The sequence below is a fragment of the Ixodes scapularis genome, unplaced genomic scaffold (genome assembly GCF_016920785.2).
Source record: "Ixodes scapularis isolate PalLabHiFi unplaced genomic scaffold, ASM1692078v2 PGA_scaffold1__304_contigs__length_218370807, whole genome shotgun sequence".
Classification (NCBI taxonomy): Eukaryota; Metazoa; Arthropoda; class Arachnida; order Ixodida; family Ixodidae; genus Ixodes; species Ixodes scapularis.
The window spans coordinates 15092869-15116291 of NW_024609846.1; the positions used below are offsets into that span (position 1 = coordinate 15092869).

Below are 23423 nucleotides of genomic sequence, written 5' to 3' on the forward strand. Positions count from 1 at the left end.
GCCTCTTTTTGTTTAAAAATACGGTCATCCGTTCGAGATATCGCTGTATGAGCGATGTTCTCGTGTTTGTAGCATCCCATTGCACGCTTTTGCCGCGTGTTCTGGAGAATCCAGATTTCGGTTCAGCATCCCTTTAAGAGAATAGAGATTTAGGTTCAGACCGGTTGCAAAGTGTAGGTCCACGCCCGGTAGGTGGTCGAAGAAAGAAGAGGTGACACATAAAGGCTAACAAAAACAAAAGTTTACTTAAAGCGGAAAATCTTATCCGCCCACGGCAAGAACGAAACCTAGCTCAAAACACTCCCGAAACGGGACGCTGCAAAACCTGTGCGGACACACGACACTTTCAAAAGCCAAACTTCAGGCGTGAACGCCGTGAAGAAACACACTATCAGAAAAAAAATCAACAACACAATACTATCAGGCAGTTAGTAGAACGTCCGAAAACTCGACGAAACCGCACCCGCGAAACAAGGTTCGGCGGGGCGAAGAAAACGAAGAAACAAAAAGTCCTATCTGTCTGACGCCGAGACGCCACCAAAGCTTGTCAGGATGTCGACGTCCAGATAAAGACCGGCCACGTCGATGGGCAAGACGATCGCGAAGGCTCCCACACACACGCACACACACGCCGCAAAGGAAAAAAAAAACACTACGGCATACTCGCAATGAATGCGTTAACCGGGGCCGGAACTGAACAACAGACAAAAAGAATAACTGGCTGAAGTTGAGTTAGTTGGTGCATAATTTAGGTAAACGGTCAGCTAGAACGAGAGGGACAAACACAGACAGGGAGAAACAGAGACATACACACCGCTGACTATCAACTAAGACTTTAGATTTCTTCTTCATCACTTCGACCCACAGATTCACACCTAAAGTAAATGAATGATCCTAAATCCTTACAGTACACTACTAAATCAAAATACTGATTAAATAATATGAAATTAAAATTGAAACTAAATAATTACATTAAATTATTAATTATTAATTTTGGTCCAACCCACAGACCACTGCCGAAACATATCCCTCCTAGTCCCTTTCACGGCGCCGTGCCACACTGCAAAAACTGCCTTTCTTTCTTGCTGACCGTGATGGAGGGCATGCTCACGCAGTCGTCGCCGGTTTGCTCAGTAGTGAACTGAGCAAACCGGTTAGTAGAGTACTGTAAGGATTTAGGATCATTCATTTACTTTAGGTGTGAATCTGTGGGTCGAAGTGATGAAGAAGAAATCTAAAGTCTTAGTTGATAGTCAGCGGTGTGTATGTCTCTGTTTCTCCCTGTCTGTGTTTGTCCCTCTCGTTCTAGCTGACCGTTTACCTAAATAGACAAAAAGAATCACTCACGAGGCAGCAAGCAGAAGAACATCTGAGACCTGGCCTCGCAGCGCGCTGCCTTCCCTTTGTTCGATAAACTCTTATCTAACCTTTCGCTACAAAAATAACCTCCAGTCTAACCTCGTCTTCCGGATTTAAAGGGGCCCTGCAATCACATTTAAGCGTCTACCTTTTTTGCGGTTTCCACGTCTCTTGAAGTTCGGCCAAGCCAGCGGGCACGGAGAGAGTAACTAAATATCAGTGCGCCATATTTTAACCGGACGACGCGGAAACCTCCTCCACCGACGAGGGCGACCCGCGGTACCGAAAGCGCGCAAAATGTGACGTTTTTGGTCCTTGGCTTACTACTGCTCAGAGCCGCTAAAAGCTTCTTTTTAGTTGAAATACAAAATATAAGTGGCGCGAACCGTTTCAATTACTTATAAAAGTAGTTTTTGTTCACTATTTTAGATGAGAAAAGAAACAAATGCAGTTTATAAAGTACGGAAACAAGAAATGACCCGTCGACATACCCGCCACCAAGCGGTGGAAAAGGCGGCGCATACTAGAAAGAAGTAGTGGGGTCAGGCGCCGACACGGAAAAATGCCGGATGTACGCGGGAGCGCTGCGGTCGTATGGGCAGGAGGATCCGACCGGCTCCGAGCCTTCCGAAGGCCTTCGGCGAGATGCTTGTCTTGCGGTTTGGCCGTTTCGCGGTATGGCAGCGCGAAGTGGCTCCCAATCTGAACTGATCTTTACCCCGTGTTTGCTGTCGTTTGTGGCCAATGAAGTGCCATGCCGAATTAGTGTTTAATCACGCAGCAAATGCAATGAGAGCCGCTCTGGCTGCCCGCTGCATACAGCCTGTGCTGAACATGCTTTAGTGGCGCCCTCTTGCGCCGTTGACACGGAGTGTGGTAGCCGTGAGCGCTCGCGATGAGCTCACTACCCCTCCTCTAGTTCACGGCCGCTCAAGCAACCAAGGACGTCATGAGGGAGGTTATTTTTTGCTTTTTTTGTAATTTTGATTTGCCTATAACTTTTAAAATAAAGCGAGTTTCATGAAAATAAAAGTTACACTAAGTTACTACGTTCAGTGCGCTCAGGTTTGGTAAAAATTAAAAATTAATAAAAACCTGCTTGCAGGGCCCCTTTAAGCGGTTCGCGAAGATCCTTGACGCACGGCCAGGGTCAGCGAGGGATCATCTAACACGTAAACCTTCATGAGGAACACCAGACACGTCAAAAGCGTCTACCAGTCAAACTAAAGCCGACAAGTCAACTGACTCCAAGGTTCACTTAACAATTACCACAATTACCAAACATAATTCCTAACCAAAACTAACCTCACTTAACTCTTCGAAGCGTAAGTAAACCTGTGACACACGCATCTCTTCCGAACGCAAAAAAAGATTGACAGAATAAGCAGAAAAAAGAAATCCAAAAAGAGTTAGCAAATGAACTTTCTTGACCTTCCGGATGACCCCACACGGATAAGCGTGGTCGCCACCAACTATAACAGCAGTAGAAAAGACAAACAAAACAAAAATGCGTCGGAATTCGCGACAAATGCATCCAGCGGTGGCCAACAAAACTGGCGGTCAAATCGCTGTATTAGAAGCCACATACCTAACTGGTTCCAATAGACCTTTGCAAAAAGAGCTCTCTGGCCGCCTCCATCTCTCGAAAGGAGCGACCCCTATCAGCCAGAAATTTCTGCCACCCGACTGAGCTGTGGAAACCCGGTCAGCGTGACTCTTCACCTGCATTGTGCATTTAGAGTTCGCCAACTTTTCTTGGAAGGTTTTAGTTTTTTTGCCTGTTTAGGACGCTTAATCCCAGGTAGCACCGAGTTCTGGGCCAAAACTTGGCTTTTTTCTGGGATTTTAGGGCATTGAAAAGCCCGAAGAAGCCAAAGTATATAGAGCCAAACCTCACCTCCCTTGGCAACAGTCTGGGTATTTCGGCCCTAATTCGCCAAAGAAATGCCAAACTTAGGCTTCACTGCCTGGTAGTTCGGCTGTTATTTGGCATCTTTAGGCCTCAATCACCAAACAAATGCCAGACTTAGGCTTACTGCCCGGTAGTTCGGTAGATATTTGGCATTTTTGGCCGAAATCGCCAAACTAACGCCAAAGTTAGGCTTCACTTTTTGATAGTTTGGCTGTCATCTGGCAGCTACGGGCCAAAGTTGCCAAACAAGTGACGAAGTTAGGCTTCGCTTTCCGATAATTCGGCTGTCATCTAACAGCTACGGGCCAAAGTTACCAAACAAGTGCCAAAACTAGGCATACTACCTTGGAGTTCGGCTGATGAGGTATTCGATGTACGCGGGTGGTCATCATCTTAATTAAATAGAAATCAAGTTTTATTTGGCTGGCCACTTTATCTTATTTTGCTGACCCGACTTTTTGCGATGCGATCTAGTCGCGGAGAGGCTGAGCCAATCAACGGCGTTCGGAGCGAGAGTTTTTGAGAAGCCGCTTGCCAACGAAGACGTTGGACTCGCTCATCGTGCACGCCAGATTGACCATCTAATTTTTTTTTTTTTTTTTTGCTATGCGATTTAGTCGCACCGCGCGACTGCTTACATTCCCGGTGTGAATGCCCCTTTACAGAAAGTGCTGCCATCGAGCTAGCGCTGCGCGAGACTGATGTGCGCACGTCTCCTCAACAAATATTATTATTAGGTGGCGCATTGCAAAAGCGAGCTGGCTCGTGTAAGTGTCTTTTAATGTGATTGAGAACTGTCAAATCCTAGCGATAACAAAGAGCGGAAACGACCGGGACTCCGTGGCGCCGCTCCCGCATCACACTTGGGGAATTAAAATGAAATCCCGGAACTTGTACTATTTTAGCGTGTTGGTACTTTTTAAACATTTAGAAAGTGGAGACACATAAGGGACGATACAGACAGGAGAATCTTTCAGCTTCAACAACATTTATTTTCGGCTTCAAGCTCAAAGCCCGCCCGCTCCCTGGGAGAAGGGGAAAGTGAATTCTCGGGGGAAGAGAAGGCGGAGGAAGTGTACGCGATCGCCCTGTCCTGCGGGGCCAGGTACATCAAGCGAACGGGGCGATGCCTCAATGACCGACTCCGAGAACATCAAATGGACGCCGAAAGAGCTGCTTCTCAGCACCCGATCGTCATTCACTGGAGAAAATGTCCCGGCTGCGCTCCTAATTTCACCGGCGCAAAAGCCATGGGAGTCCACTGCGAGCGAGTCGGGAGAGAAATAATTTAGGCCTATCGCATGGCGACAAGCCCGCAAAACATAAGCACCTTTCCATTTCGCTTTCAAGAAAGGAGATTATCTTTCTGAGGCCCACAATGGAAGCCGAACGCTGACAGACTAGGCAAGGCGACAAGGTCGTCGGCAGAAGCGGCCTTTCCTTTCATTCCGTTCCATTTCATTCCAGAGAAGGGCTGGGATTCCCCCGTCCCTTATTACCCTACTGTTGAACAGATCGGGATACACTCTCTCCCCTGTAGCTTTGACTGTACAGCAGAGTTTTTTTTTTTTTTTTTTTAATAAGTTGTTTTCGCTTCTTTTTTTTTTTTACTCTAAAGCGTCGAAAATGCTGAAGGAGCTTAGCTGAGTTGTTGATGCCCCTTCGACCTCGCCTTTTGAAAGTCCTCCCCACCTGCATTTTTCTCTTCGTCTGGCTGTCAGCGAGCGCGACACCCGCTTGAAGCAAATCATAAGCGTGGAGCGAAACGCGTGACCTCTCACTGTAGGACGCGTAGGACAAAAACGTTTGGACGAACATTTGTCACGTGACTCTCTCTGTCACGCTGATGGGATCTCTGTCGCTGTTGTGTTCGCTGTTTGCCTATTTATACAAATAAGCGGGCCACGTAGGTCCGGTTTTCGAAATGCGCTCTTCAGTGTTCTGTTGCTTTCGTGCGTTGCAGACGCGGCCGTGTTTTTTCGTCGTAAACGGCCGGAATACGTCCATGCCAATTTTTCGGTAACAGGCATTTTTTTCACCGGAGTTCGTGGAATTTTTGTGATGTGTTTGTTGGACACGCTTCGACAAAAACTGCTCTTCGCCGACGACGAGACGTCAGTTGAATGTGCGCAACCTTCTTTCTCGAGTGTGTTTGTGGGTGCCTGATTTGGATTATGAATCTATCAAGGACTACATGGTATCACTATTTTATTAGTAAGTACACTGCAAGCACGCTTCTGATAGTAGTCCTGCTTTCCTCTCAATCTCCGCGGTTTTTAGTGTGATGAGTTTGGCTAGGCATGAGGACAGTGTTAATTCTGTTTTATAATTTGCTTTTCGTCTTACAGAGAAGTGTGACCTTTGTAAATATGTCGAGAATACACTGTGTGTAATGATAGTGGTTTAATAAACTTCTGGGAGCGATCGCAAAAATTTTCTGTCCGTATATGTGATTGGATATGCAACAAATGATATGCAACGTACACGTACTTGCACGACGTTCGGTCAATACGGAGCAGACGAATCGTAGAGTATTCGGACAATATTGCGCGAACGCTAGGCCGGGGCAAAACAGCTGTATGGCAATACCTGCCGGGTATCAAACGGTGGTGCAAAACTGGACAGTTGAGCGATATTGGAACCGAGTTTCGGCCGGTACTGTCACGATACTGCAAAGTATATCCGTGCTGCTCGTGAACGGAGGTGATGACATCTGACCATCATGCTTCCAACGCTTATTTAATTTAATTCTCTTCTGGGGCGCGTGAAAGAGCACTTCTGTGACACACCAGAGATATTCCAAACTTGGGCAGGCCTCTTGGCTTTCTTTGCTACTTTTGGCACTTATTTGGCACTTCAGTGGGTCGCCAGAGAAGAGTCACACTTCGGCATGCCCCGAATCGCCAAATTAAGATTTACTGCGGCAGTTATGGCTCAAGTATGGCAGTATATTGGCACTTCTGTGGTGGACCAGAGAAAAGCCAAACTTTGGCACGTCCCAAATACCGAAATTAGGCATTGCTCTGGCAGTTACGGCTGAAGTGTGGCACTAACTTTGGCGCTCCTCTGGCGGACCAGAGAAAAGCCAAACTTTGGCATGTCTAAAATACCTAAATTAGGCGTTGCTCTGGCAGTTATGGCTGAAGTATGGCACCAACTTTGGCGCTCCTCTGGCAGACCAGAGAAAAGCCAAACTTTGGCATGTCAAAAATAACCAAATTAAGCGTTGCTCTGGCAGTTATAGATGAAGTATGGCACCAACTTTGGCGCTCCTCTGGCGGACCAGAGAAAAGCCAAACTTTGGAACATCCTAAATACCCAAATTAGGCGTTGCTCTGGCAGTTATGGATGAAGTATGGCACCAACTTTGGCGCTCCTCTGGCAGACCAGAGAAAAGCCAAACTTTGGCATGTCAAAAATAACCAAATTAAGCGTTGCTCTGGCAGTTATAGATGAAGTATGGCACCAACTTTGGCGCTCCTCTGGCAGACCAGAGAAAAGCCAAACTTTGGCATGTCAAAAATAACCAAATTAAGCGTTGCTCTGGCAGTTATGGCTGAAGTGTAGCACCAACTTTGGCGCTCCTCTGGCGGACCAGAGAAAAGCCAAACTTTGGCATGTCAAAAATAACCAAATTAAGCGTTGCTCTGGCAGTTATGGCTGAAGTGTAGCACCAACTTTGGCGCTCCTCTGGCGGACCAGAGAAAAGCCAAACTTTGGAACATCCTAAATACCCAAATTAGGCGTTGCTCTGGCAGTTATGGATGAAGTATGGCACCAACTTTGGCGCTCCTCTGGCAGACCAGAGAAAAGCCAAACTTTGGCATGTCAAAAATAACCAAATTAAGCGTTGCTCTGGCAGTTATGGATGAAGTATGGCACCAACTTTGGCGCTCCTCTGGCAGACCAGAGAAAAGCCAAACTTTGGCATGTCAAAAATAACCAAATTAAGCGTTGCTCTGGCAGTTATGGCTGAAGTGTAGCACCAACTTTGGCGCTCCTCTGGCGGACCAGAGAAAAGCCAAACTTTGGAACATCCTAAATATCTAAATTAGGCGTTGCTCTGGCAGTTATGGCTGAAGTATGGCACCAACTTTGGCGCTCCTCTGGCAGACCAGAGAAAAGCCAAACTTTGGCATGTCAAAAATAACCAAATTAAGCGTTGCTCTGGCAGTTATGGATGAAGTATGGCACCAACTTTGGCGCTCCTCTGGCAGACCAGAGAAAAGCCAAACTTTGGCATGTCAAAAATAACCAAATTAAGCGTTGCTCTGGCAGTTATGGCTGAAGTGTAGCACCAACTTTGGCGCTCCTCTGGCGGACCAGAGAAAAGCCAAACTTTGGAACATCCTAAATACCCAAATTAGGCGTTGCTCTGGCAGTTATGGATGAAGTATGGCACCAACTTTGGCGCTCCTCTGGCGGACCAGAGAAACGCCAAACCATGGCATGCCCCGAATCGCCAAATTAAGATTTACTGCGGCAGTTATGGCTCAAGTATGGCACTACATTGGCACTCCTGTGGCGGACCAGACACAAGCCAAACTTCGGCACGTCCCAAATACCGAAATTAGGCGTTGCTCTGGCAGTTATGGCTGAAGCATGGCACCAACTTTGACGCTCCCCTGGCGGACCAGAGAAACGCCAAACCTTGGCATGCCCCGAATTCCCAGATTAGGATTTACTATGGCAGTTATGGCTCAAGTATGGCACCAACTTTGGCACTCCTCCGGCGTACCAGAGAAGAGCCAAACTTTGGCATGCCCTAGGATCGCCCAATTAAGGCTATAGTTGGTCACCGTACTTTGGCACTGATGAGTGCCAGGGTGCAAAAACCTAACTGCGCCAAAGTTGGGCCCTTATGTTTGCCAGACCTTTGCCCAAGTTCGGCATTCCTCTGGCGTGATACCTGGATACCCTTGGTGTGATATGTTCGCCTGAGAAATAGAAAATACCCGGGCTCGTAGCCTGCTTGGCCTTCGCAGGAAACGAACCAATAGAGCGAACGTCATGCAGCCCGCGACGCAGGCAGTTCGACTTTCTTGGAAGATTATTTCTGTTGAGATAATCTCCAAAAAGCCTTTTTGGCTATGTTTCGGGTTTCCGCAATCGCTGATAGGGTCGGGCCCGGGGTGTGGGGATGGAATAGACACGTTCGCTCATTTGCTTTGAATCTGTGCAAAAAAGCAGCTTTCTTCTGCATGTGCCCCAAAACCAGACTTTGCCTATCTCAAATACTCTACTCAAGATACTGTATGTTAAATACTTTTTGGAGTATCTTGGTATCTTGCAAATACCTTTGATGGAGAGTATTTAATACTCTATTTTAATTATAATTCCAAGTATCTTGTACTCATTATCTTAAATACATTTTTGACATTCCGCCATTTTACGAGTTTTTCGGTACGAAACGAGCAAACGTGAACATTCTTTCGAGCAACCGAATCCTGTTGCTAGCTCCGATTAGCTACGGTGACTTTAACTGTGCTCGTGAAAACATCGCAATTTTTTGCCGACTGTGATTCATATTTCAGCCCAAAGTTCGTACAATGAGAGTTCTCCCCTCGCCTTCTCAAAGGCGCCTTTTGCTTCTATAGAGTTTCCCCCTAAAAAATCTTCAAACCAAAGGTGTGGTTTTACGGGAAAAAAGATGCCACCCTGAGGCGCAAGCCTACGAGAACAATGTAGACTCAAGTGTCGAGAAATAACAAATAGGAGAAAATGAGAAGCGGACACACACAAAAAAGTATACATTTTGTTTTGCTCTTGGTATATTTGACCCTGCTAAAGCAAAACGTCAAGGTTTTTTTTTGTGTTGTCGGTCCGGCACTTATTGCTCTCGCAAACACTGTCTGTAATTGAACATTGATAAGCAGAGAACAGTACAAGAAACGAACTAGGAGCTGGATGACCTCTCAAAATGCCAACAAAGTGTCCCCCAACGTTGTGTGCTTTTCTGAGCGCAACCTACTTGAAGAAGGTGCGACCACTGTCGTGGCTATTATGTGGGTTCTCTTTGTTATAAATTCACTCATATCCGTGTCCCAAGTTCGTTTATAGTGAATATGGATTGCAGTTGAACGATGCATCTAAGGTGCGCCGCATGATGCGATATTCCGCAATGTCACTATGGGCGAAGCGCTCTGACCCGTTTGTCGCCCCCACACCTCGGCGTTTACACAGCGCAAGGCATGTGCACATGTCCACAGGGCTTGTGGGCATGTTCGTGTCATCTTTTTTTTTTATATAGCGCGGGGCATAGTGTAATGAAAATAAAATATACCAACAATTAGTGAAGTGACGTTAAGTGCCGGGTCCTTCCAAAATCAGTCCTCAGCAGGTGCAAACTTGACCCACTTGGGCTTTTGTGCTGAGCTGGGCAGGGCGCATGCTCCATCGTTCATGCAGGCCGGAGTGGTAACAAAAGAGCCCCTCCTCCCCCTCACCGGAGAACACGAACTCAAGCCGAATGCTGACGCCGCGTTCGGTTAAGTCAGCCGAGCGCTGAGCCAATGTATTTGTTGTCCCCATCCATCTAGTTCTAAAGTTAACCGCTTGGCGCACCACGGTCTCATCTCCTCCCCAATAGCTAAAGCGACCTCTTTCTTGTTGTCCCAGAAATGTTTTGTAACATCTATGAGTGATATTGCCATGTGCGTTGCCCAGCGAGCGCGTAACCAATCAATAAAGAGAAGAAAAAAAAAAAGCGAGCGCGTGGCTGAGTGGTTACCGCATTCTGCATCTGGCGTTCGTACCGCTCGGACGCAGAGTGGCTGGCTCCCACGGAGCAGTGATAACGGCCAACTCGGGCCGCGGTTTATCTGTTCTTTCTTCGACGGACGATTATCGTGTTGTTCTCCCACCCCTGTCAGCAGGAATGTTTGCTGTGAACACCGTCTTCCTTCATTGCGACGTGACCGGTCGCCCTTACCGGGTAGACCACTTCAGGGCCGAACTGGAACGCCTTGGCGTGATGAAGGAGATAGCGGCGATTGGTGCCTACCAAATGAACCACCTGTGGATGCTGACACTTCACACCGCAAGAGCCAAACGGAGATTAGTGGAAGCACGAGAACTCTCTGTGAAAGAAAAGAAGTGCTTAGTGCTTAACCCGGACAACTCCGAAGTCCGGTTAAAAGTGCACTGGGTGCCATTCCACGTTCCGGACGAGGCTCTCTTCCGAGCTTTTGAGCGGTACGGGAAGGTTCAGGAGGTCACTCGCGAAACCTGGAGGACGGAAGGCTTTCAGGGCATACAGTCGTCCACGAGGATGGTGCGCCTTAGCCTGAAGCAGGGCGTCACCATTGATAGCCTGCCTCACCAGCTCAAAGTCTGCGGCGGAGGTGTCCTGGTCGGGGTTCCCGGACGCGCACCCCTGTGTTTGCGGTGCAAATCGAGAGGACACATCCGGAAAGATTGCAGGGCACCCTGGTGTCAGCAGTGCCGCAACGTTGGGCATGCACCTGAAGACTGCGTGCGTACGTACGCCACCGTCACCGGGGATCGTTCAACGGATGATGTGCAAGACCTCGAGATGGACGAGGAGGAAGCAGAGGATGCGGCTCGGAGCGAATATCAGCGACCACCGCCCGCTCCACCAACGAACAAACAGGAGAATTCCGGAACGTCAAGTTCTGCTACCGGTCCCCCCGAGTCCAACGCTGAGCCAGAACCCAAAGCTCAAGGGACAGGTATCGTCAGTGAACCAGTTGGAACACCTGTCGAATTGACTGAACAAGCCGCAGAGACCTCCGACACTCCGCTGAGCAAGGAGCGTCAAGAAGAAACTGAGATCGACACCGACGACGCACCTCTGACTGACGATTTCCCAGCCTTGCAAACCCTCGACCCGTTCTCTCTCAGCCCTTCTCCGGACAGGCCACACAAGGTAGAACAAAAGTGGAAGAGTAGTTTGACCAAGAAAGGACGCTTCAACCCAATGCCTCGTATCCCACCTGAAGACCGCCGGCGACAAGACCCAGCGTAGACAGTGACGCCGCCGAAAATCCGAGACGCCAAGAAGCGTATGCAAAGCGGTGATCTTTTTGTATTCATTTTTCCGCAGTTTATCTCCTCACATCACGCCCCTCAAAATTAAGCAACTTAAGATCGCCACGTTTAACTCGGTCAGTTTAATTTCTAGAATAAGAAAACAGTGGCTTCTAAATTTGCTTTTGAAAGAAAATGTCGATATAATTTGTCTTCAGGAAGCCAAACTTTCTTCCGAAACACATGTGAATGACATGAATTTTTTTTTCGAAAAATATTATCACTCTTTTCACTCAAGGGCGGTCGGGCACAGTGGCGGCAGCGGAATTTTGATAAGAAAAGACAGAGGATTTGTGATCTACCCTGACTGGGAAACAGATAGGAACGGCCGGGTTTGCTCGGTGGAAGTGATTAGGTATCAGGAGTCGGTAGAAATAATATCAGTACACGCCCCCTGCGACGCGGCCGACCGCAAGGCTTTCTTTACCAATCTCCGGAAGTATCTTGACAGTCCTGTAAAGACGATTATCGCAGGAGATTTTAACTGTGTTTTAAACACGCAGGATTGCTCACGCAACTTGCAATCAGACTCCAGCCGGTCAGAACTTGATAAACTACTGCGAGACTTTGACCTCGTGGATGCGATCGACGCGTCTCAGGGATCACGTCCTAGCTACACTCATTGGCAAGGCTGCTGCCACGCCCGGCTAGATCGCGTTTATATGTCGAGCGAACTCATCAGGGCAGTCACCGCGTACCAGGTGTCTCCGGTGGCCTTCTCTGACCACGCAATGGTTGCGCTGCGGGTAGGAAAGGTGAACAAAACCACAAGAAAACCATTCTGCTGGAGCTCTTGGAAGCTTAATGAGAGTCTCCTCGACGACGAGGCCCTCTGTTCTCAGATAAAAAACACTATATCGGAAGCAACACAGAAGGGGGATGTTGATGCTTTAGCATGGGAAGAAATCAAAGAAAAGATTAAGCTACTCTGTTATGACCACAGCAAAGAAAAGGCCAAAAAGGCGCGGGAAACAAAGAATGCATGACTACAAGCCTTGCAAACTTTAATCGCCGAAGAAAACAAAATCCCGGGCGTTTTCACCGATGATATCCGTGCCTGCAAGGCGCAATTGCTTGGTCTCATGGAGAGTGAATACAGAGGAGCAATGGTTCGCAGCAGGCTCAGAGCGTTAGAAAAAGAAGAAGACCCCTGTAAAAATTTTAAAACAAAGGTAAGAATGCGAGCTCAGCACAACAGAATAGACTCCCTTCAGGTCGGTGACCAAGTTTTAACAGAACAGAAAGATATAGAAGAGGAACTCGTGAGAGAGTTCCGAGAACTATTCACCAGCGAAGACGAAGGGATCAACAGGGCGCTAGATGAATGGGTGAATGCGCTCCCCAAGATTGCTATAAGTATTCAAAAGACGCATGAACAAAACAATCACTAAATCTGAGATTGCTAAAGCAATAAAAGAACTACCACCACGGAAATCCCCTGGAGTAGATGGTTTAGGATCAGCGTTCTATAAAAAGTTCGCCGACGTTCTTGTTCCCGTATTATATTACGCCTTTGCTGACATTCTCCGGAGGAACCTACTACCACCCCCTGTGCGACAGGCACTAACTGTGCTAATTCCAAAAAAAAGCACGGGCTCTAGCGTCTTAACATCAGATAGATTAAGGCCTATCAGCCTTCTAACGACAGATTATAAGCTGCTGGCCAGGATACTGGCAAAACGATTGGAGATGGGCCTTAAGTTCGTAGTGGGCGACCATCAGACCTACGGGTTCAAGGGGAGATCTATTACCTCTAACGTTCACACACTCCGGATTCTTTCCGAAACAGCTGAAACAACCGGACTCTCCGCAGCAGTTCTGCAGATTGACCTCAGTAAAGCTTTTGACCGGGTATCGCATGCCTTTCTATTCAATATTCTGGAAGCGTGTGGTGTTGGCAAAAGAATCGCGAAATATATTAAACTATGTTACAAAGATATATCGACACGATTACTGGTTAATGGGAGCGTAACAGAAAAAATCTCAGTTCAGGGCTCGGTCAGGCAAGGCTGCCCCCTCTCGCCTATACTGTTCTCGCTATATTTGGAGCCTGTCTGTAGAAGAATTATAAGCGACACCAGGATTCAGGGCGTCCCCCTTGCCAGGAATGCCACAAAAATGCTAGCATATGCCGATGATGTCACTGTTGTTTCCGCCACCAGATTAGAAATTGTTCTTGCGGTGCAGCACTTTGCTGATTTCTGCGAAGTATCCGGTGCCCAAATGAACCACGCTAAGTCCACAGGCGCATGGCTCGGAGACTGGGACGTGAAACCACGGCGCTTTATTAATATTTATTGGAGCTCTAATCTTACGAATTATCTTGGGGTCAGCTCGGACCCCTATTCGCTTAGAAGTGGTAAAGGGGGCATTCACCTCAACAGTTTGAGGGCAAAAGTGCAAGACTGGCGTGGTCGGAACCTTTCCATTCTAAATCGCGCATCGTATGCAACTCAGTATTCTTCTCCACTGTATGGTATGCAGCTCAACTTGTGCCATGTCACGCAAGCGAAATCCATAAAATGCACCGCTTTTGCGCAACCTTCATTTGGAATTCCAGCTTTGAGCGGATGAGGCGCACTAACATTTTTGTTAACCAAGCCAAAGGAGGATTTGGTGTTACAAACCTAGAAATTAAACTCAAAGTTCAGAGGTTTTTATTTTTCCGCGACCAGAGGAACTCTGTTATTGTGCAGTCATTTGCTAAACTTGGCGGCCGGCTGTTAGCACCATGGCTCGTTGTAACCCAGGAAGGAGCTACGTCAGCGGCTATACTGAGGTTTTATAAAGAAATCGCTGCTGCCATCAAATTTTTCGAAGCACGTTTTTCTCGGCAGTATCTTAGCAAGGTGAAAAGAAAAACCCTGTATTGGGATACAGTCGACACGGTCTTTCCTCCGCCGCTCTATCGCTCCTTTCTTGGAACTGATGTAGAATCCACGGTTTTCAAGCGATTCCGCAGCTACCCCGTTCGCAAAGCCGCAATCGACTTCTTTATTTCTTTTCACACCGAAGTGCTGCCAGTAAAGACGTGGCAGGAAAAGAAAGGCTTCTTTGTTCCGTGGAATTTGAACTGTGTGCTGTGTCCCACACCGGAAGCTCTACAGCATGTTTTTCTTTTTTGTCCGAACGCGGAGTTATTCTGGGCGGAACTACGCTGTAGATTACAGGTTGAATTGTACATGGATTGGCGCAGCGCAAAGCTTCTTGAGTTTGGCACAGGCCCTGACAGCAGATGTCTGGAGGTATTGGCATTGCTTGGACTGCACGCAATATGGAAGTCCCGCACAGATCACCTCCTGGTTCTCGAAGAAGGCAAACCAGCATGGCGTCACTTTGAAGAAGGTTTCATGATTGCGAGTAGCCTCATTGCTGAGGTGGGAAACCCCGAAATGGCTGGCTGGGCTGAATTGGAAGCGCGCCTTAAAATGCCAAAAACGCCTCGAAATCGGAGGATATAAGTGCGGAACTTCGAAGCCACTGTATGAATGTGACTGGGTACACGAACCGGTGTTGTTTAAATGACCACATCGTGCGCTGTCTTTGCCCAAGTGTATTTTAACCATGTAAATAACCCTTGTTTTACATAAACAATAAAAAAGCCAAGTCGGCAAAAAAAAAAAAAAAAAAAGGCTGAATGGTTACCGCGCTTGGCTCTCGCGCGGAGGGCTCCGGGTTCGATACCAGAAAGCGAACTTCTCTTTTATTTATTCCTTCAACTTGACGTTCTTGTAAGTTCGAGAATTTTGTGGTCTGATCGACTTACGAATGTTCTACGCGCCGAACGTTTTTACGCCGAATGTTCCAGAAACCCACGCGGGTAGAAAAGGTGCTCCGAGTCGCGGTCCGGAGTCAGTCTCGCCCCAGCGGTCGATCCTTTTGTTTCGCCGACATCGACGCCTGCAACGCTAGCTTTTCTCTCTTTTGTTTTGGGAACTAGTTCGCGCCATTAAACGTGAGTTATTCGCCGCCTCATCATTTATCATTCGTGACAATATTTTGTTCTTTATAGTCGGACTGCATAAAATAGCCCTGGGATACTTTTTTTTTTCCGATTTGTGTTGTTGCGTGCACATAAACCATTCTGCTAGCCCAGATTTGCGTAGCTGCATAATTGTCGTTAATTAAGCAATCAAGGCAATTAAGCAATCAAAAGTAACTGGAATGCATTTCTAAGTATTTGTACTCTACTCAAGATACTTTACAATGAAAGTAACTTCAGCAGTATTTTAAATACCTTATTGCGCAGGTATTTAGTAACTTAAATACTTTTACCGAGTATTTTGTCCAACACTGCGCAAAACACGCCGGGCTTGGTCCGATCGTTGACACTCTATATTGAACATGCGGTGTTATTTGAGAGCTTTCTTAAATCCTGTTCGGATAACGCGGCACCGTGGGGTATGTACAATATATGTTGTTCGATTGATGAGACTCGTGGAATTGCATAATGTGAGCGGGGAATATCCATGCAGTTCGGATATCCTGTGGTGTGGTCAAATATTTTAGGCAGTTAAGACCTTTGTAGATTGACACGGCGGAGTGTATGGTGCCGTAAAAAAGATCTGCATAATATAAAACAAACATTCCTGGTGCATTTGTTATGTCACGCAAGGACTCACCAAAACAGCTTTCATTTCTTTGTTTTTATTCCCAAAGATAGTAGAATGCATTCTTTAAAAAAAATATGAAAGCTGTTTACAACTCTTCTTTTTTTTCTCCTCAGATTCTGAGCGTGCGATTTTTCTAATAACACTTCGAAGAATTTGTACCGTATAATCTTGTTTTTAGAACGCAGCTCTTAGGCGCCCGTTCCCGGCTTGAGTGGCGTCGGCGTTGCCGTCGGTGTAACCGTAAGGTCATGTGACCCCCCAGGTCATGTCACCCCCACATGTCACGTGACTCCCCAGGTCACGTGACCCCAAGGTCACGTGACCCCAACCAGGTCACGTAACCCCCCCCCCCCCCCGAGATCATGTGACACCCGTGAAGGGAGGAGGAGAAAGGAAAGGGGGGTATACCCTCCCCTCGGTACTCTTCCTTCCTCCCCCTCAAGAGCTGCGCTCCATTGCGGCCTTACAGGGAGTTGAAAACGGCTTTCATTTTTTTTTTATAGCAAATGCTTATACAGTTTAAGGGTGAAGCTGTTCAGTGTGCTAATGTATTTGGTCAGTGCTTTGGATTCTATTTTTTCTTGTAGTGTTCCGATAAGAAAGCTTTCATGGCTGTTTTTGGACGCTACCAGAAAATAAAAGATTAATATTACTAAGAAGGCTGGTGTCGGCTGAACAGCCGCCTTGCACCGTCCGGGCCAGGTTTTAGGACGGCCAGGGGTCAAGCAGGAGCCAGAGGGCCACCATGTCGCGGGAAGTCAGGAACAGCATGAAAGCAGCCCGCCTTAGGCCAGCGAAGTCAGTACTCAATGCCACTCCGTCGTCGTCGTGGTCGATCATCATTACTTTCCGGGTTGAGGTGCGTCCGACCTTGGCTAGCTTTGCCGCTTTGAGCCTCATGCAGAAGAAACATATTTCTGCTTATTATTATAATGCAATTAAATGCGAAGGTGCAAGGGAGCTGGACAATAATGATGAAAATAATCCCTGGAGAAGGGGAACAAGAGGGACAAAGGACAAACACAAATCTCCAAAAACAGCTTTGTGTTTGTCCTTTGTCCGCCTTGTTCCCCTTCTCCAGGGATTATTTTCATCAATATTTCTGCTGTTTGTTGCTATTCTAATCAGTTTGGTATTGAGTCTGGGCTTAATATGTAGACGGACACACTGGGTAACTAGATGTAGATAAGCAGTTTTGTTTGGTCTGCAACACTGCAAACATCTGTGCGACACAAGTGACTTGTTCCGAAGCTTACACATATGATCTCAGTATTTGTTTTAATAATATAGAGATCTCAAAGGTTTTTAGATTTTTCTAAAATATATTAAATATAGATGAAGGACTCTGTATTGTTGGCTGCCTTGCATGTACAATTACTAAGATTTTGAACGCACGGAAGAATGAAGTTGTCCATAAAGGGCTTAATTCTAACGAAGTACATCGGGAGGTTGGTGACGTTGCATGGCATCTCGGTAGCGGTTATTAGTCCCATCAAGGTCCAGCGGCCATCCTTTGCCTTGTACACCAACGGGCCTCCACTGTCGCCCTGTTTAAGAAATGAAAGGGGAACAGAATAAATTGAGGAGTTAAATACCGGAAATCCACGCAAAAGCTAATTTACGTTCGCTCGCGCTTAAGAGATAGCGCAATGTGGGGCAGCCATTACGGTAGTTTGACGCCCTCCATTTTTGTGTCGAAGAAACCTGTGGCTTGTATGTACTCTCACTGAAAGGTACCTGGAATGCACCGTGTCTGCGCGGCAAGACACGTTTAATTCGAGTTGTAACTCAAAATGTACGTTAACGACATTAACGAATATTTGATTGGTGGCATGGGTTTAATTTACAATTCCAAATATTACTGAAAGCAGTATTGACAAACCAGTATAAACACCAAAAGGCTGACGGTAATGGTTGTTGTTGTCTGTCTTGTTTGACTAACAGTTTTCTGTCCGATACTCTTGAGTCTTTAGAAGTTCTAACAATCAGTTCTAAAATCACCAACAAAATTCCGTGCTCACCGCAAAGAGCACTGCATGGAAGAGCTACGCTGGGGGTCTTAAAGAAAGCTTGAGTACACCTTGACTCCTCTTTGTCGGGGCTTGTTTCTATATTAAGTTCATTTCTCAACGGGCAGTGTAGTGGAATCAAAGTGCTTGCTTGACCAGTTATACGTCTATTTCTAGCGCCACGAGAGCGGAGTCAGATGATGAGAGGGAGGCGATTGATTGACCCGGCGAGCGTGCAGCTCCCATCGCACTGCCAGCTTAGGGGTGAACGAAGTATAGGCAGAATGCTGAACATTTGGGGTTTGTCTGTATGCCTAGATAATAGTCGTGGAGGCAGTCTATCAGGTCGAAATAAGTCAGAGAAAAAACAAAAACGAAAAAACAGACAAGTCAAGTGACTTCCGATCCAAAAAAGAAATATATTTAGGAAAGATGTTGTTTTAGGGATGAAGGTGCAGAATGACTGCGAGGAGATGCTCCAGTTGTTTCGCCCCCAGCGCGAGCTTCCGACGTTAGACGACACTTTGACGTCTCGTGCACATCAAGGGCGCGTGCGCTGCCAAAGCACAGTTGAAGGCGCTAAGAGTTTGCTGGCGAACGGGCGTTCTGAAGACACTCCCTATCATTCTCATTCTTTCAGTGAGCACAATCGACAGCGTTCTTGATTGCTGACGCTAGAAAGTCTTGCATTCTGAGTTTTTTCAGTATTAATATTACCGGGACTGGCTGCCCATGTGTTCCTTGGGCTGCCAGATGTTTTTAGGGCCGGTGAGCGCATGCGAACACCTACGTAAGATATTTGTATTGACTGCAGATGTTTTTAAATGCCGTCGAAAAGACGATCGGTATATTTAGTTTTTCAGACTTGCCTTATTTTAACTTAATGGTGCATATCTTGCTAAGAAATGGTTATCCTCACCGAGCATATAGATCCGAAGTCGTGCATAGCGCAAACGATGTTTCCATGAAGGGACGTCTCGTTATAGAGCTTATCGCATTCCTCATTTGGGATTAACCGAACCCGGGCTTCTTGGAGCATATCAGGAAATTTATTTGTTGCCGGGTACACTGGTGCCAGAGCAGGGTCATAGTAGTCGTAATACTCGGTTGTGTCTGAAATATAAAATCAGATGGAGGCCGAGAGATTAAGATGATCATGAAACTTTTTTACGTAATTCTAACTGAGTTTGGAAACCGTGAAAATTTTTCTAAATGAGCTATCTTGCGAAATTGGTCTTCACGATTTATGTTGAATTCTAAGAAAAATTAAAGAACGCAAGAACGTTTATTACTGCGAGATTGACATTAGTATATCTGTATTGACTTTAGTATATCTGTAAAATCTTAAAGATATTAATTCCCAGCGAAGGGAAGCATGTAGTACAAAGGTCAAGCACAAATTTTCAACGGAGCTCAGTGACCTGTACGCGACTCGAAAATCCGCCTGGTCATGCTTGGTGGAGCGCTGCACTGGAAATAGAGACGTCCCTGGTTCGATACTAGGACCAGAAGGATTTTTGCAGTAGCGCAGGAGTCACCTAGTTGCGTTTGGAGATTTGTGTTTTTCCTATGTCCCCTTCGCAGAGATTATTAGCGTTATTCTTGTCCACTTCGCTTGCACCTTTGCACTAATTACATTATCATCAAAAGGAATCTTGTTAGTTATGAATAAGAATATACATTTTGAACGTCGCGCTAAAAGTAGGGTACCTGGATTTAAACCCCTGGAAATTAAATGATGAGGTCATGAGAGTTGGAATGCTGGAACCCCTTTAGCAACGCGTTCAAGGCGAGTTTCACCATTAGAAGAACCCTGATTATGAGTTTTCAAATTAAGTTTGTTATAGTGAGCTATACTGTAAATATTATATAGCCACAGATACCTAGTGAATAATATTATTTTTGTACTAGATATTTGGAGCGTTTCTGCCCCAGAAGCATTGAACCAAATGGATACGTGAACCTAAGCTCTTTCACGCTTTGATAGCAAGCCAATACCGCAGCAACATTCTTAAAGGGTAACTGACACCCCAAAAGTTGTATTTTTTTGTTGTTGAAAACGATGCAAGTTGTAGTCCTAGAAACGCAAAAAATGCCACAACGCAAAAACAAGACTTTTCATACAAGCGAGCGTGCCTTCTTTTTGACGCCTTTCTCTCCCTCGTCTCACTTCCTTGTATCTTTTTATTTGTGGCGCGAACAATATGAAATTTAGAAGATTTGTAAGCGACGTTTCTTAAATTTCTAATGAGGACATTCGTAAAAAATGTATTTTAACGCAATTCTGAACGCACTACGGCCCTTGTTTTGCAAATACCGAAAATCGGAGTCTGAAGTAACGTCACCTGCTGGCTTTGTATCATCCCTCAGTAAGCATGGCGGTGCTGGCGGCGCACGGCATATATGGCAGTGAGGATGATCGGTGAGTCGGGGAATGGGTCGAAGTTCTCTTCTTTAAATGCCCGATTACCTCTCAGACTTAGAAAAGGAAATCGTCAAGCGGTCACAACAACGGCGTTGGGTATCCGTTTTACCGTAGTTTCGGTGGTAACTCTGCCGGGGCAGCCTTTCACGCAGAACCGGCGCGACGTGGCCCCCCACGTCGCTGGCGAAGTCCACTGCATGTCCTCTTCGACCTCGCACCGTTTCAAAGAATTGGAGATCGCTGAAAGGAACCTAAAATATCTTTAATATCGAAAGTGAAGCGTCGTCTGCTTACAGCAGCAGGCGGCGGGCACGAAGAAGAGAGTCTGATCGCGGAACGCGGGCGAACACGGCACTTCGGGACGGGATGGTTTGGAGGTGTGAAAGAAACTTGAGTTGCAGGACAATTGAATCTTTAACGTCACTGCACTAACACGGATCTGGGGGGAAGCTCAAATTCTGCTTTGGGAAACTGCTTTTTTACTTCACAAAAACTGAGTTCCCAAGTTTCGAAGCTTGAGGATAATGTCCAGGCATCGTTTTCAATCGTTTCGGATTATAAAGAAAATATTATTTTGACCTGTTAGCGCCCCTTTAAGCACATCTGAGTGCATCGGTATACCCCACCTTCAGTTACTTCTTGGGATTCTTTCTCTAAGCCGAAGTTTACTGTCGTCAAATCTTCTTTGCCATGAGACCCGTCCACATCTTCAGACAAAGACTGGTTATTCCACATGATCGCTGCGAAAAGGAGTAGAAAAAAAGAGATATTGATTAATGTAGCTGGATTCTGTAGGTGCTAACATTTAAGAGTGCATCAACATCGTTAAATGATTAGAACAAATTGTTGTGAATGTAGTCCCAGGTAATATGCATGTATTATTATAAACTATATTGGTAATACAATTCATCAAAGCCTTGGAAAATCAGTGTGCCGTGGACGTATGCGGAGCGAAGGCGATTTTATTGCTGTTTGGCACCACGCATCACAATTGCCCTCTGGAGGCTTGATACTCACGGTGAGGACTTTAGAATACACATTATAACCCCAATGTATTTAGACGTTCTGTAAACCAATAGGGACAATTTTTGAGAACAGTCTTTGCAGATTCGGGTCTTGCATCGGAGGCGTTGGCCAGTATTGAGTTACACGAAGAAAAGTCAGTGAGACCAGCAAGCGAGAGCTCAGTTTTTTTACGAATTTAATGCGTTCGCATCACCAAGGCGCTTCATAATGCCATGCCGATTTTACCAGTTAGCAAAGAACGCCTAAATTAAGTTTTTTTTTAAAATTGTTTTATAAAAGGGGATGAATTCTACTCGATTTATGCGTATGCCGAAATCATTATCCCAAAACAACTGCCTTGGGCTTTCTGAAGAAATACAGTATTTTATTTGTCTGCTTTTATGAATAAGTGAAACATAAATTTCTTTGACAGGAGTTTAGCAGCCTCAACTTTGATTTGCTTCCCAAAACTTTGATTTTGTTTTTTTGACGCTATAATCACTGTAGCTGACGTGAACGCGTTAATATTTACTTTTTAAATATCTGTTATCTGGTATCATTCCTAAAAGAAGTGCTTTCATGAGGTAGTATTTACGAACTTTGCCGTTCCGAACAGTCCCTCTCATACAGAACAGCAATTAAGCTTACATGATGAGAAGGAAACATGTTTAAAAAAGTATATTGCAAAAAAAGAAAAAGAAAATAAGGTGTTAATGGTTTATGTACCATTTCAAACATTTTCTTAGGAGCGAGTATTATCTTGTGATTTTTTTTTTTTACGATGAACCGCTGAGTTCAAAACTGTAGGAAAATTAGTATAGGTGCTGCTCAACCACACATTGAATTTCTAATGTTTTAAAGAGTTTCTTCAAAGCAATAAAATAGTTTAAATGCAAATTTTATGTATGCTATGAAATTATAATTTGATAGGCTCTTGGTGGAAGCGTAACAGTATGCTGAAAAAAGCGCTTTTAGTAATACCTGAAAAATTTAATATGCTGTTGTATCACAAATAAAAAACAGTGTCGTAATTTCGTGTAATAAACTAACTCTAACTGTTAGTTAGGTGTCACCTAATATGTTTTTACAGGGGTATACTGCAGCGCCCAGAGGGATTATCACCTGAAAGCTAACAAATTATTCCAAATCATTCACGCTGTGCTACTGTGTATCCGATTTCATTCTTGGACTATTGTTGGGCAGAAGGATTATATGAAACATAAATTACCGTACAGCGTTTGCATTTTAACTTCGCTATCTTGATCGGAAATTTGCGAATTAATGTATGACTATACTGCGTCTCATCGTACGATGGACCAGTGCTACAGGCCGCTGGGTCCAATAAGGAACCCGATAAAGCCACGTGATTTGTTTGCTGACTGCGTACGCTTGCTACTACTGAAGACTACAGAAGGGACTAGATATCATATGTATGCGATGTGCCGAAGAGAACCCAGGATAAGAACCAGTGGCCATTAAGAAATGAAGATGAGTCGGATCGAATGTTCGACAAGGGAGCGTATGTTCGGACTACGTCTGGACGGGGGATGCGGGTCCAGGTGCGTTCACAAAGATTGGATTGGATTGGCTAAGCGACTTGCGCCCTCCAGCTTATCCAAACAGTTGACATGTTTACGAAATATGGCATGAATGCTTATGAGACAGAATACTGTGTACCTTCCTTCACCAATATAAAATAGCGCCCCTTGAAAACAGAAAACTATTTGCGAAAAATTACGGCTCTTCGTACTCTGCGTATCGAAAGTTCTCTCGCGCACTCTTTTGAAATTCGGATGCCCACTTTCCCGAGGTAGTGCTCCCCCCCCCCCCCCCCCCCCCCCCCCCCTTGGCCTTCGGGCCCTAGTTCATCGCCGGGTGAGACGGAGTATAGTACCAAACCTTATCTTTTCGATTTTTGTTTTGTTTGAGTATATATATTTTTCATCAGTATTAACCAAAGACAGTTTTCACAGAAATACCCTGGCCTAATTGAAATGAACTCATGCTCTCGTAGTAGCAGTATGTTAAAAATAGTCGTGGAGGTTTTTTGA

The 23423-nt window shown here is 45.8% G+C and overlaps 1 protein-coding gene across 1 annotated transcript in view; it reads right to left on the reverse strand.

Moving 5' to 3' along the window:
- Nucleotides 1–17258: 17258 nt before the first annotated feature.
- The window catches only part of LOC120836199 (chymotrypsin-like elastase family member 2A), a 41478-nt gene continuing 35313 nt past the window's right edge, over nt 17259–23423 (reverse strand). The window contains exons 5-7 of the mRNA XM_040212022.1: nt 20994–21107; nt 18862–19055; nt 17259–17480 (exon numbers count right to left, since the gene is read on the reverse strand). Of these exons, the coding sequence (XP_040067956.1) occupies nt 17259–17480; nt 18862–19055; nt 20994–21107 (530 nt within the window). The remainder of the gene's footprint in view (nt 17481–18861; nt 19056–20993; nt 21108–23423) is intronic.